The sequence below is a fragment of the Ornithorhynchus anatinus genome, chromosome 5 (assembly GCF_004115215.2).
Source record: "Ornithorhynchus anatinus isolate Pmale09 chromosome 5, mOrnAna1.pri.v4, whole genome shotgun sequence".
Classification (NCBI taxonomy): domain Eukaryota; kingdom Metazoa; phylum Chordata; class Mammalia; order Monotremata; family Ornithorhynchidae; genus Ornithorhynchus; species Ornithorhynchus anatinus.
The window spans coordinates 71331390-71344551 of record NC_041732.1 but is presented as its reverse complement, the minus strand read 5'-3'; the positions used below and the strand labels follow the sequence as shown (position 1 = coordinate 71344551).

Sequence of the window (13162 nt, the reverse complement as noted above, 5' to 3'; positions counted from 1 at the left end):
TGGCATAGGCAAGTAGGGATATCCAGAAAAAGGTGAAAATGTGAAATTGCAGAAAAACAGAGAGGGCAGATCTCGAGGGGTAGATTTGGAATTATCCACAAAGAGATGGTAGTTGAAGCTTTGGGAGTGAATGAGTTCTTTAAGGGAGTGTCTGTAGATGGAGAATAGGAGGTACAGAACAGAGTCTTGAGGAACACCCACGGTTAGGGGGTGGGAATCAGAGAAGCCTGTGAAAGAGACTGAAAAGTAGGTAGCATATCTTAGTGGAAGGAGCATGGGCTTGGGAGTCAGAGGATGCGGATTCTAATCCTGGCTCCAACACTTGTCTGCTGTGTGACCTTGGGCAAGCCAGTTAACTTCTCTGTGCTTCCGTTACCTCATCCGTAAAATGGGGATTAAGACTGTGAGCCCCACGTGGGACAACCTGATTACCTTGTATCTACCCATGGCTTAGAACAGTGCTTGGCACATAGTAAGTGCCTAACAAATGCCATTATTATTATTATTATTGCCAATAAAAGGAGCAGCCAGAGAGAGAGGAGGAGAACCAGGAGAGGTCAGTGTCTGTGAAACCAACGATGGATAATGTTTCCAGGAGAAGGTGATCCACCGTGTTGAAGGCAGTTGAAAGATCAAGGAGGATTAGGGTGGAGTAGAGGCCATTGGGATTTGGCCTGAAGGGAATCATCGGTGACCTTAGAGTAGGCAGTTTCCATAGAGTGAAAGGGGAAGAATCCAGATTGGAGGGAGTCAGAGAGAAGTGGAGGAAAGGAAATGAAGACACTGGCTGTAGACATCCCCCTCAAGGAGTTTGGAGAGAAATGGTAGGAGGGAGATGGGGGGTAGTAATTGGAGGGAGCCATGGTTGATCAGATGTTTTTTTTAGAATAGGGGAGCATGTTTTAAAGTAGTGGGGAAGAGGCCATTGCAAAGTGAAACAGTTCAAAATCAAGGTCAGGGAGGGGGCAAGTGTCATGAAAAGGGGCAAAGGCAGCATTATGTTGGAAGTACAGGTGGGGTAGATTTTGAGAGGAGGCAGATTTCTACTTGAGATACTGCTGGGAAAGATGGGAGAGACAGAGAAGGGGGCAGGAAGAGGAGGGGAGAGTAGAGATGTAGGGGAGATTGTAGGGAGATTTCACCAGTTGAATTTTATTGATAAAGTATATGGCCAGTTCATTAGGGAGGAGATGGGAGAAGGGATTTAAAGGGGAGTTAAACATATGAAACTGCTGGCACAGGCAATGGGCAGAGATTTTTGGTTTTTTTTTTTTTTTAAAAAGATGGAAAAATGTTGTTGCCAGGTGGAGGAGGGGGCAGAATTAAAGCAGGTGAGGATGAGGTTGGCTTGGGTCTGGATTTCCACCAGGAGTGATCTGGAGCTTTTGTATGAGAGCGAAGAAAGCAAATTGGGAAGGTGATCCAGAACTGTGAATTAATGGTACGAGATCAGTGGAGGAACAGGGGAGCGAGGCACTTGAGTTGGTTTGAGCGGATGGTATTGAGGGTGCAGATATGCACTGAGAAGATAGATTGGGTATGGAGCAAGATGATTTTAGAGAACTGGAGAGGTTCAAAGGATCAGAGCTTTCTGTGGGGGAACAGGCCAGCTTCGTGGGCAGGGAGCGTGTGGGAGAGAAGGCAGGTGAGGAGGCTGTGGTCAGATAGAGGAATTTGATTAGGGTGGAGACTTCAAATATATTGTTAGGTCTGTTTCCACTGTTAGACTATAAACTCTTTGGGGTAGGGCTCATCTATCCAAGCACTATTATTGCAGCTTCTGCCAATATTACTACTAAAGGATGAACACCTTCCTCTGACTCATTTCCTTAAAGAGTTTCTGTCCAGCTGGTGGCTGGACAGAATTGCCTTTACCGGTGGAGCTTAGTCCTTTAGCTGGCCCAAACCTCCCTGACAGTCCAGACTGCCCAAGGGAGTGTCAGAAATCAGAAGGAGGGGAAAATGCCTGATTTCTCCTCACTCTGGGTGAGTTTAGAAGTTGAGTTCATCAGCTGTCACCCGCTAAAATGTGACTCGGGTGTTGGTTTATGGTGTCTGCTGCTGCTAGTGTTGTGTGTTGTATTTCTTTCGGGTCCTGGTGTTCCAAAGTCAAATTACTGTGACTAATGTAGCACTGTAAATTTTTGTAGCCATCTACAGTAATGCTGTCTGCCAGTGATACATGGTGTCTTTTTAGCAAATTCAGGTTTTAAAAATGTAACACAAGGACCGCAATCCTACTCTTTCCATTTAGCATATGGCAAAATGTCGTCTTGAGAGACGGGAGGGTAAAAATAAAGATGCTAATGACTGTATCCTGGCCCAACATATTTACCTGTCAATAACTCGGGCCTCTGCCAGCTGAAGCCTAAATGGGAACTATCAGGAGATTAAATGCTACGGAGGCGGACCAAGAATGTTCTCCCTGTCGCAGTTCAGACCTGAATGCATGGCGGGGAATCTAAGCATTTGGAGACTGGTTTGTCTGTTTGCGCTTAAGGGAGTCATCCGTCTTCTCTCTTAAGCTTATTTATTTCCTAATACCGGTTGATGGATTAATAGATGTGTGTAGAAAATTCTTCTCAAAGAGATAAGATATTGCAATCTGCCAAAGTACCAGAAGCATCTCTCTCATTCTCATGCTGTTTTGTCTACTTTTCAGTCCATAGCTCAGCAGCCCCGACATCATATATCTTGATTAGACGGTGGGTATTACTAAGAGGATGTTTTCTAAACCCATCATTGACACATTTAATTCATTAGGTACAAAATCCACAAGCAAATTTTTGCGGGCCATAAAACATGGTTAATCCAAGGCGCTGCAATAAAAGGTGAAAAATTATGTTACAGCAAATGTAGAATATTGCTTTTCTGTAGAGACTTTTACTGGCCTATGATATCTTTCTTAATAAACTTCTCTTTGGTAATTTAACTGTTTGGTGTTTTCAGACCCCAGAATGGTTCGATGATACTCTACAACAGGAAGAAGGTGAAATACAGGAAAGATGGATATTGCTGGAAAAAGAGGAAAGACGGGAAAACCACCCGGGAGGATCACATGAAACTGAAGGTCCAGGGAGTAGAGGTAAAGGCTCGGAGAGGTGGTGCTTTTTCCCTTTGTCAAAGTCGTGGCTCCCGCGGGGAATGTGAGGGCTTCCCAGGAATGTGGGATTCCTGGGCTTTGTGCAAAGGAATTTTGTGTATGCTGGGGTTCTGGAGACACTTCCCTCCTGCAGGTACCTCGTTGAGGGGGTCCGGGGTGCCTGAACCTGACCAAACTGCATTTGTTTTCAGAGCCCCTCTAGTGCCCAGTTTGGGATTTGCCAGGGTGGCATAGTATTTCTTGCTGTATTGCCTCTGGGAGTGTTTACGGTTTTGGACCGTTAGAGAATTGAGGGTGGGTTAACCAATCTTTTCCAGGGCCAGGAGCCTCTTCCCGGAGCTAATTACCGGAACATAAATCCCCTAGATCTTCTTCCTAGATTCCCTGGGCAGTGCCGGCTGCCGGGAGTGCAGGGTGACCAAAGTCCCCATGGCTTTGACCGTTTGCATTTGGAAAAGACTCGGAGGACCCTAGGAGTCATTGCAAATTGGAAACTCAGGGCCTGGAGCTTTTGTAAACCATTTTATCTGGCATTCAGTGGGACCTAGGGCTTGGTGGGCTCAGTCCCCGAGTGCTCTGCTGTGTCTCGAACACTGAGGCCACATCCAGGACCTGGGGTTTAGTTGATTTTCCTACATCTGGTTTCCTTGAGGGTTTGTCAGGGCCCCGGGAAATGCCAGGGCTACATGGAAATGCCAGGAGCTCGGATCTGGTATCGGGGTCCCAAGGTTCACTCTATCTCTTATCGAGTGGTGCCTGAAGTTTTACCACGAGCATCCCAAATGCATTCTCAGGGCAGGGATCTGAAGGGAGTATGGAGTCATGTCCGGTCAGGACTTCAGCAGAAGAGATTTCTAATCCCTGGGTAAAGGTTAGCAACTGGGTGTGTTTTCCACTTGGGCCTTAGTTGTTGTGTGGCAAGATTAATAGCTTGGAGTAGCAAACCACTTGAATTCGATGGCTCGTCCTTACAGGCTGAAGTTTTCCTTTCTCCACTTTGTCACTCTGACTTTTTGTACATTAATCATGTGCTTTTATGGCTGTTAAAAATAGCATCAAATGGCTTTTATTATATTACCCCACAGAGAGAGATAAGTTTTGTTTTATGTTTTTTTTACACCTAATAACAATGCTTTATGATGATGAACAAAGAAAATCCTCTGAACGAGAAATTCCTACTCCCTGAATTCTCCTCTTCTCTGTGTTTGCACAGCATGATTTAATTGACTGCATGGGACATTAAAATGCAGATTACCGCAGACGCACGGCTCCGAAGCCCACCTATAGAACTGTGACCATTGATTGTACAAATATATTAGCACGCTCATGAATATTGATAGCAATGTGGTGTTTGTCATTTGTTATAGTAAACTAAGTGGGGGGTGGGGGTTATCTCAGAGGTGCTGTCAATGCCAACCTGAACAGATCCCGCTAGGCCAAGGGTCACGGAAACAGGGGCCCAGTGGGGAAGAGGGAGAATGAGCCAAACTGGGCCAGAGAAGGCTGAGAACTCTTTTGATCACATAGCTCAGGGCCCCTTCTGCACTAGGAGGGCATCAGGCTTCAGAGTTCAGAATGAGACACGGGCCAGCGATCCCTCTTCGTGTAGCTCCGTGGAATTTTTCACCTTTTGTTAGGTGTGACTCAGATGTTATTCTCCTGTAAATTTATGGAAGGTTTCAGGAGCCTGAAAAAGCCACAGAGTTTATTTTCTCCCCCTTGCAATAAATTGGAATGATCACAGATCGGATTCCAAATGATTTCTGGTTATTTTTAGGCAGTGTTTATGTTTTGGGTTATTTGTGGTTCCCACACAAATGTGTAGACACACGTTCCAGAGGCAGTCTGGTGCCTGCAGATCATGTAGGAGGGAAATCCGCACAGCTTCCGTACGATTTCCATGAATACCCACAGGGTAAATGTCTGGCCCGGGGAGGAGAGCAGACTTGGGTTTGCAAGCTGAAAGAAAATCAGCATGGGGGACGAAATGGCTCTCTTGTTGGCCTTGCCACTTTTAAGGAAGGAGAATGGAGGGCACTGAGTGATGATGCTGCTGCTAGCGAGAAGCAGCAGGGGATAGTGCATAGATCGCGGACCTGGGGGGCATGAAGGTCGTAATAATGATGGCATTTGTTAAGTGCTTACTATGTGCAAAGTACTGTTCTAAGTGCTGGGGTAGATACAAGGTGATCAGGTTGTCCCACGTGGGGCTCACAGTCTTAATCCCCATTTTCCAGATGAGGGAACTGAGGCACAGAGAAGTTAAGCGACTTGCCTAAAGTCACACAGCTGACAAGTGGTGGAGCCGGGATTAGAACCCATGACCTCTGACTCCCAAGCCCGGGCTCTTTCCGCTAAGCCACGCTGCTTCTCGTGGCTATGTGACCTTGGGCAAGTCACTTCACTTCTCTGTGACTGTTACCTCATCTGTAAAATGGGCATTGAGACCACGAGCCCCACGTGGGACAGGGACTGTGTCCAACCCTATTCGCTTATACCCACCCCAGCCCCTAGTAGAGTGCCTGGTACATAGTAAGTGTCTAACAAATCCCATTATCTTTATTATTATTATAATGACATATTTCAAGGGTTTACTATGTGCCAGCACTGTACTAAGCACTGAGATAAATACAAGATCATCAGGTCCATACAAGATATGGTCCTTATCCCATACTGGGCTTACAAACTAAGTAGGAGGGAGGACTCTTTTGATGGACAACTAAGATGAAGAGAAGTTGACTGGCCCAAGGTCTTGCAGCAGGTGAGTGGTGGAGTTGCAAATAGAACCCGCATCCTCTGAATCCCAATCCCATGCTCTTTCACTATACAGATGCTCCCCATCTGTGGAAATCTTAATTCGGGGGAGGAATTCCGTAGTGGAAAGAATATAGGCATGGGAGTCGGGAAACCCGGGTTCTCATCTCAGTTCTATCACTGGCCCACTGTGTGACCTTGGGCAGGTCACTTGATGATGATGATGGTATTTGTTAAGCACTTGCTATGTGATAAGCACTAGTCTAAGCACAGGGGTAGATACAAGGTAATCAGGTTGTCCCATGTGGGGCTCAGAGTCTTAATCCCCATTTTACAGATGAGGTAACTGAGGCACAGAGAAATGAAGGGACTTGCCCATAGTCACACAGCTGATAAGTGACGGAGCTGGGATTAGAGCCCACGACCTGTGAATCCCAAGCCCGTGCTCTTTCCACTAAGCCACCGGTGCCTCAGTTTCCTCGTCCATAAAATGAGTCTAAAGTACCCGTTCTGTGTACCTTCGAGATGATGAACCCTAAGTGGCGTAGGCACTCTGTCCAATCTGATTTATCCCAGTGCTAAGCACAGGATTTGCCACATAATGAGGTCTTAATCAATTCCAAAATTATTAAAACATTCAGGGGAATTGGCAAAAGAGGTGACCACCCATCCCATGACGGAGTTTGGCTGGCCAATCTCACTCACAAAGCACAGCAAGGCCTGGTGCATAGCATTCGCAGAGCAGATGTACTGCTGCCCTAGTTTCTGGGCCGTGAGAACTTGCTCCCACACATCTACCCTGGCTCCTCAGCCAGGAAGCCCAACTAGGCATGTCTTCTCGCCGAAGATGTTCGATCCCCGGTGAGCCTGGGCATTGCACTTCTGATCGCAGACATGGGAATTTCTAAAACCATCTTGTGTTCAATATCCTGCCCCTTAGCTGCAAATGGTGGCTAGATTGAAAAAGCCACCATTGATTAGAGAGCCAGATAGGCAGGCTGCAATAGTTAGCCACATGATTCTCTGAGCCGTGCAGGCCCCGTTTTCCCATTCAAGGGCATTATAAAGATTTTCAGGTATACCGACCATCATATAACTTGCTAAGTGTCTTCCCCCAGGCCAGGAAAACTTTAAAATCCCAACAACTCCACTCCTCAGCCGAGCATTTTTCTTTTATTCTGTTAAACCTCTGAGCGCTCTGTGTAAGCCGTCGCTCCAAAGCACATTGATTTTCAGCGCGGAGCACTGGGAAGGATAGGGGGCTTCTCTTTTGAAGCTGGTGGAGTTGCTAGTTCCTCTCTTGGTTTGGATTTTCTTTATACAAAAGAAAAGATGGCTCTAAAAGGTTTACAATTACATGTAGTGCTGTGGTCATTAGGTCTAAGATTAGAAAGGTTGGCAGGTAGGTAGGGGAGAGGGAGTTTCTGTGTCAAAGTGTTTTGAAGAAGAAATCGTGGCCTGACTAAAAATTCTTCTGCCGCCCGGTTGTAGTTGAGGCACTTTGAGTGGAAGCTTTGAAAGTTTTCCTGATAGCAGGAGGCAAGCTATAAAACAGCCTACATCCCCACATCGCAGTAACCATATGGCAAAAAATGTTTGCCTTTGAGCTGAGCCGGAAGAGCCTCCATTTGTGTTAATTTTGTTTACTCAACGGTCGCATCGCCATGAACCCTGGGTTCTTTTGCTCAAGTCTGTTCTACGAGTAGCGCGGCCTAATAATGATAATGTTGGTATTTGTTAAGCGATTACTATGTGCAGAGCACTGTTCTAAGCGCTGGGGTAGACAGAGGGTAATCAGATGGTCCCACGTGAGGCTCACACTCTTAATCCCCATTTTACAGATGAGGGAACTGAGGCACAGAGAAGTTAAGTGATTTGCCCACAGTCACACAGCTGACAAGTGGCAGAGCCGGGATACGAACCCATGACCTCTGGCTCCCAAGCCCGTGCTCTTTCCACTGAGCCACACTGCTTCTCCAAGAAGAAGAAGCTTCTGCTGCTTCTTTCCTTCTGGAAAGAGCATGGATCTAGGAATCAGAACAACCTGGGTTGTAACCCCAGCCCTGCCAATTGCTTGCTGTGTGACCTGGGGCAAATCACTTCTCTGTGCCTCAGTTTCCTCAACTGTAAAATAGAGGTACATGTTCTCCCTCCTACTTTAAATCGTAAGCCCCATGCAGGATAGGGGCTATGTCTGACCTAATTAACTTATATATGTCTATCCCAGCACTTTGAACAGCATTTGACACATAGTGCTTCACAAATGCCATAAAATAACCCCCCAAAATTGATAGCAAAGCCTCATAACACACTGGCAAACCTGACTCCCTCCTCACTGCACAACTGAATCGTATTGTTGGTATATTTGCAGCTCAAGGTCAACACTCCCACCCTGACACTGGCCAGTGGAATCAGCCTGTTATTTCTCCTCCGCATCGAAAAGTGGTTGGGCCTGTTTAAAAATTGCAGACGGCCTCCGGCAGCCCAAGTGGGGAAGAAATGGCATTTCCCCACCAAAGCAGACAGTTCCAATTTAACTTCCCCGTTTGTATCCAGACAGGACGGTCACCTTAGGAATACAAACCCAGGAGCCCGCTTCGCCTTCCGAATATCTTTTAGCTTCGTCTAGTGGAAGATGGTTGTGCCTTTCTTCCAAAAGCCTTGTGGAGCCACCTCTCTGGCCTCACGGAAGGAGAGTAAATTTCTGATCGGTCCAGAGCTAATGGAGACGGGCATCTCGTCAGCCCCTTCCCTCCTCTCTGCCCCCGCCACTTTGTCATCCCGTCCCATCTATTTCAAAGAAATCACTGAAATCACCTTTGAGCTGTATTTTCAGCCCTATAGATTAGGCCCAGTTCTGTTCTCTAGACCTCTCCGATTGTCCCTCTCCCTCTCCACCAAAATAAAAGCGTTTTCTTTAGTTCTTCGCTAATTGCCTTAACATCCACCTCTCTTCACAACTACAATAAGAAAGAGATCAAGTTTGTGTTTTTGAACTTCATCTAATTAGAAGTGACGTTCTTTATTTAGGCTTTGAACAGCAGATTTTTGGGAAAAAAAAACCCCACTCTTTTTAAAGTTGGAATGATATTGTAGTTACCGCATTAGGAATTAACAGGGCATGAAATAACTGTCTGCCTTGTGGCACTGCCAGATCATTTCAGCTCTGCTTGCTGCCCGAAGATAAATAGGTATCATACTTGTAGCTGATGGAAAAATACTTACAAAATAGCCAGCCAAGAACAGTTATAATGTCCAAGTCAAGTTCTGAAAACAGCAATTAATAGACAAGGAGGAACTAAGTTGGCTAATGAAGTTTCAAAGCAGCCACATTCAGAGAGAAGGGATGAAAAAAGAATTCACACATTGCCTGGTTTTAACTTGGAAGCCTATTTATAAACGAATTTAGAGCAATAATTGCTTGTCTTGAAAAATTCAATGATTCCTAACTGCCATTTGTTGGCCACATCCTAGAAGGGGTGAGTGGACAATTTTGGGGAGAAATGTTTTTTTTTTCCCTGTAAAGCACCCACATCCTCCCCTCCCCCGGACCCAAAGCATTACTGAGGAGGGAATGGTTGAGTGGAGTTGCACCGCGAATCTGCTCTGCGATGCTCTTCTGGATCTTTAATCATTGAAGTAATTGAAAAAAGCAACCCAGCTAGTAAACTGGCAAGTTAGAAATTAATTTCCTGTTACCTAGATGGGTGGCTGTGGAATCAATGCAGGATCTCCAATCCATAGTCCCTTCCTTAAACTCTAATTAGTTAGTATCCCTGGTGACATGTCCCTACTCAATTCATATAATTAAAATTTTAACTAATAAATAACAGTAAGCAGCATTTTGAACCAGCAACGTCAACATGGATGCCTGTTATTGCTGTGTGTTTTTTTGCATGGTTGGCTGTGAAATGGACTTGCTTTCCTCTTCCCATGTAATCATCTTCTCCTTTGAGTTTCAGAAAGTTTCAACTCCTAGGAGGCCTCTCCACAACAGAGTGAAACTAAATAATTCTGAACGCTCTGGAGAAAAGAGATTTGAAGTACTCTAGACTAGCAAGGAGGGGAATGATGAAAGGTGGAGGAAAAACTTTCAGCATCCTTTCCAGTCTCCCAAGACCTTCCCCATGTAATAGCTGCCCAACCAGAAGAGAACAGGCTGTCGGAGTTCACGGTCTAAATCGATCCACCTGAAGATGGGTTATTAGTTTTTCAGACTGTGGGTGCCCCGCTACTAGATTCACACTGGGCTGTGTACGGCGAAGATCAAGAGCTGAGAGCCGAAGTTTAGTTAAGACAGGGCACTCCCAAGACAGCTTGTGGTCTCCGTGTGCTTGGAAACGGGCATTAGAGGATGAGTGGCCTTTTGAGCTGAAATTTTGAGTTCTGGTCGGCAGGGAAGCTGGAGAAGCCATGCCACATAAAGCCCTTGGCGTTGCCTTGTTTACCTAAAGCCCTGACCTTTGGTTGCGGACCTCTGAGCTGAGAGGAACTTCAGGAGATCATCTGATCCAGCTTCCTGCCTCCGAGAAAGTGGGCAACCACATCGTACAGCATAGATGGGTGTTTTTACTTTCCTTGAAAATCTCCAGAAATGAGGACTCCACAACTTCCTTGGACAGAGCCATTTCACATTCAATCATTCTGCTAGTCAGGATCTTTTTAGTGGAAAAGCTTAGTGGCTTAGTGGAAAGAGCCCCGGTTGGGGAGTCAGAGGACGTGGGTTCTAATCCTTGGGTAAACCACAACTTCTCTGTGGCTGTTACCTTGTCTGTAAAATGAGGATTAAGGCTGTGAGCCCCATGTGGGACAACCTGATTATCTGGTATCTACCCCAGTGCTTAGAACAGTGCTTGGCACGTAGTAAGTGCTTAACAAATACCATAATAATAGTTATTTTAGTGAGTGACATCTTGTTCACTCCTCAGTGGCCAGTGAAAAATTCTGGTCAGTTGCCTTCTCATATAAAGTAGTTATCCACTTGGAAACAGGTATTACCTCATCACTGAGCCGTCTTTCTCTAGTTTATACAATCCCCCAGTTCCCGTCATCTTACCACACAGGAGCTGCCTTCCCTCCCTTTGGTCATTTGTGCTTGACTTCTCTGGACCCATTCCAGTTTTTCTATAATCTTTATAAAGAACCATGACCACAACTGGACACACATTCTATGAAGACACTGGTGGGCATGGAATATATTGTACTATCCCAAGCGCTTAGTACAGTGCTTTGCACACAGTAAATACAATTAAATGAATGGAGTGAAAGAATAACTTCCCAACTCTTGGGTGCAAGTACCTTTTATATTACCCTGCAGCACCATCATCATTGATGGTCCTTATTGAATGCTTACCGTGTGCAGAGCACTTGGTGGAATATAGTACAGTAGAGTTGGTAGACATGTTCTCTGCCCACGGTGAGCTTGCAGTCTAGAGGGGGAGACAGGCATTAATATATATAAATAAAACTATGTTAAAGAACAATTTTCTTTCCAAAGTATTGCCTTTTCTGGTTACTAACCAAGTCTCAGAGCAATAGAATAATCATCAAATGGTAACAAGGCCTGAAAACATGAGCCTGAGACCAAACCCAGTAAGAATTTTAATGAAAATGATAAATCCAAGCCACAGCATTAGTACTATACTTCTACAAGTTTCTGATAGTAATTATTGTCAAATATACGTGACTGCTCATACTCTTCCTCCTGCCTGAATCTCCTTCCTTCTTTAGATCTGGCTGAGCAGAGCCCTTCCCCATCTTCAAAGCCTTTCCCAAATCCTCTTTCCCCTGGTGGTATTCTCTAATTAATTTTCTTCTCCCCGGGTCATATCCTCCCAACTACTTCCTCAGCATTTTTGTACTCGATCACCTATAGTGGCTTTGTATTTATCGATTTACATACTTGATATTTAAGCATTTCTTTCTTCGCCTATCCATCTTTGTGCATTCTCTTTATCCCACTCTCTACGTAACTTTGTGTCAGGTTTTCCCCATTAGAGTATAAGCACCTTCGGGGCAAGGATCATGTCTCTTATCCCTTACTCAAGCTGCTCGAGTGCTTTGCATCAGAAGGCAATGAATACTACTGATTGATGGATTGAAGGACTAGTGGAAAGTTGGTGGTTTGGAAAAAATGCTTCGTTAAACTGATTTTTGTTTTTTCCCATCAGCAAGGCTGTGTAAACAGGGAGGTTGGATCCTCCATGTCCCCCTCCCCTCAATTTGTAAAAAGTGCAGGTTGCATTTTACCTCCCCACCCTGCCGTAAAATGTGGAGATTAGAGTTTACACCCCGCCCCCCCTCCTCGCACCTGTAAATCCTGAAGGCTGGATCCTAAACTCCCCATCTGCAAAACGTGCAAGTTGGATTCTATAGCCCCCCACTCCCCGACTCTGTAAAACATGGAGGTTAGATCCTACTCTCCCCTCCCTCTGAAAAGCATGAAGTTTGGATCCTATACTCCCTTCCCTCTATAGAATGTCAAGGTTGGATCCTACACCCCACTATTTGTAAAATGTGGGGGATTCTACAGCCCCCTTCTGTGAAACGTGGAAGTTGGATCCTACACCCACCCCTTTAAAGTGTGGAGGCTGGATCTCACATACCCACTTCTATAAATCACGGAGATTAGGTCATTCATTTATTCAGTTGTATTTATTGAGTGCTTACTGTGTGCAGAGGACTGTGCTAAGCACTTGGGAGAGTGTAATATAATAATAATAATCCCACACCTACCCTTGTAAGATGTGGAGGCTGGATCCCACAACGCCGTCTGTAAAACATGGAACTTGCATCCTACACTCTTCTCACTTGGTAAAATGTGGAGGTGGGATCCTACACCCCCTCCCCCCCCGCCCACCCTGTAAAATGCGAGGGTTGGAGCCTACATTGGATCCTATATCTCCTCAGGTACCACGGAAGATGGTCTACCACCGGAACATCTGTAGACCAACGTCTTGAATCGGGCAATATCCCGATTCGGTGGACTGTCCTATTGAAATCTGGAATGGAACTTGTTGATGTACAGTTTGTACAGAAATGTCTTTACACCTTCTGCCCTTCTCTGTTTCTGCTGCATATTATAATATGTAAAATATTTTGTGATTTCCTCTTTTAAACTTGATTTGAGCCTTATTAAGATAGGAACTCCCCTGTGAAAGTAAAGCTGCAGAATATCAATTTGGTATGCAGAACTTGTACTTAATTATTATCATAACAGTCCCTTAACATTATCGCAGATTAGCCCGCAAGGACATGTATGGAAATTTTAACGTATTCAATTACTACGCAAACCCTTGAACACCA

The 13162-nt window shown here is 45.3% G+C and overlaps 1 protein-coding gene across 7 annotated transcripts in view; it reads left to right on the top strand.

Annotated features, from left to right (window-relative positions):
• CAMTA1 (calmodulin binding transcription activator 1) overlaps positions 1-13162 on the top strand; it is a 1175303-nt gene that overhangs the window by 489857 nt on the left and 672284 nt on the right. For all 7 annotated transcript variants that reach the window (XM_039912082.1, XM_029064835.2, XM_039912081.1 and 4 more), the window contains exon 4: positions 2950-3085. In XM_039912082.1, the coding sequence (XP_039768016.1) occupies positions 2950-3085 (136 nt within the window). The remainder of the gene's footprint in view (positions 1-2949; positions 3086-13162) is intronic.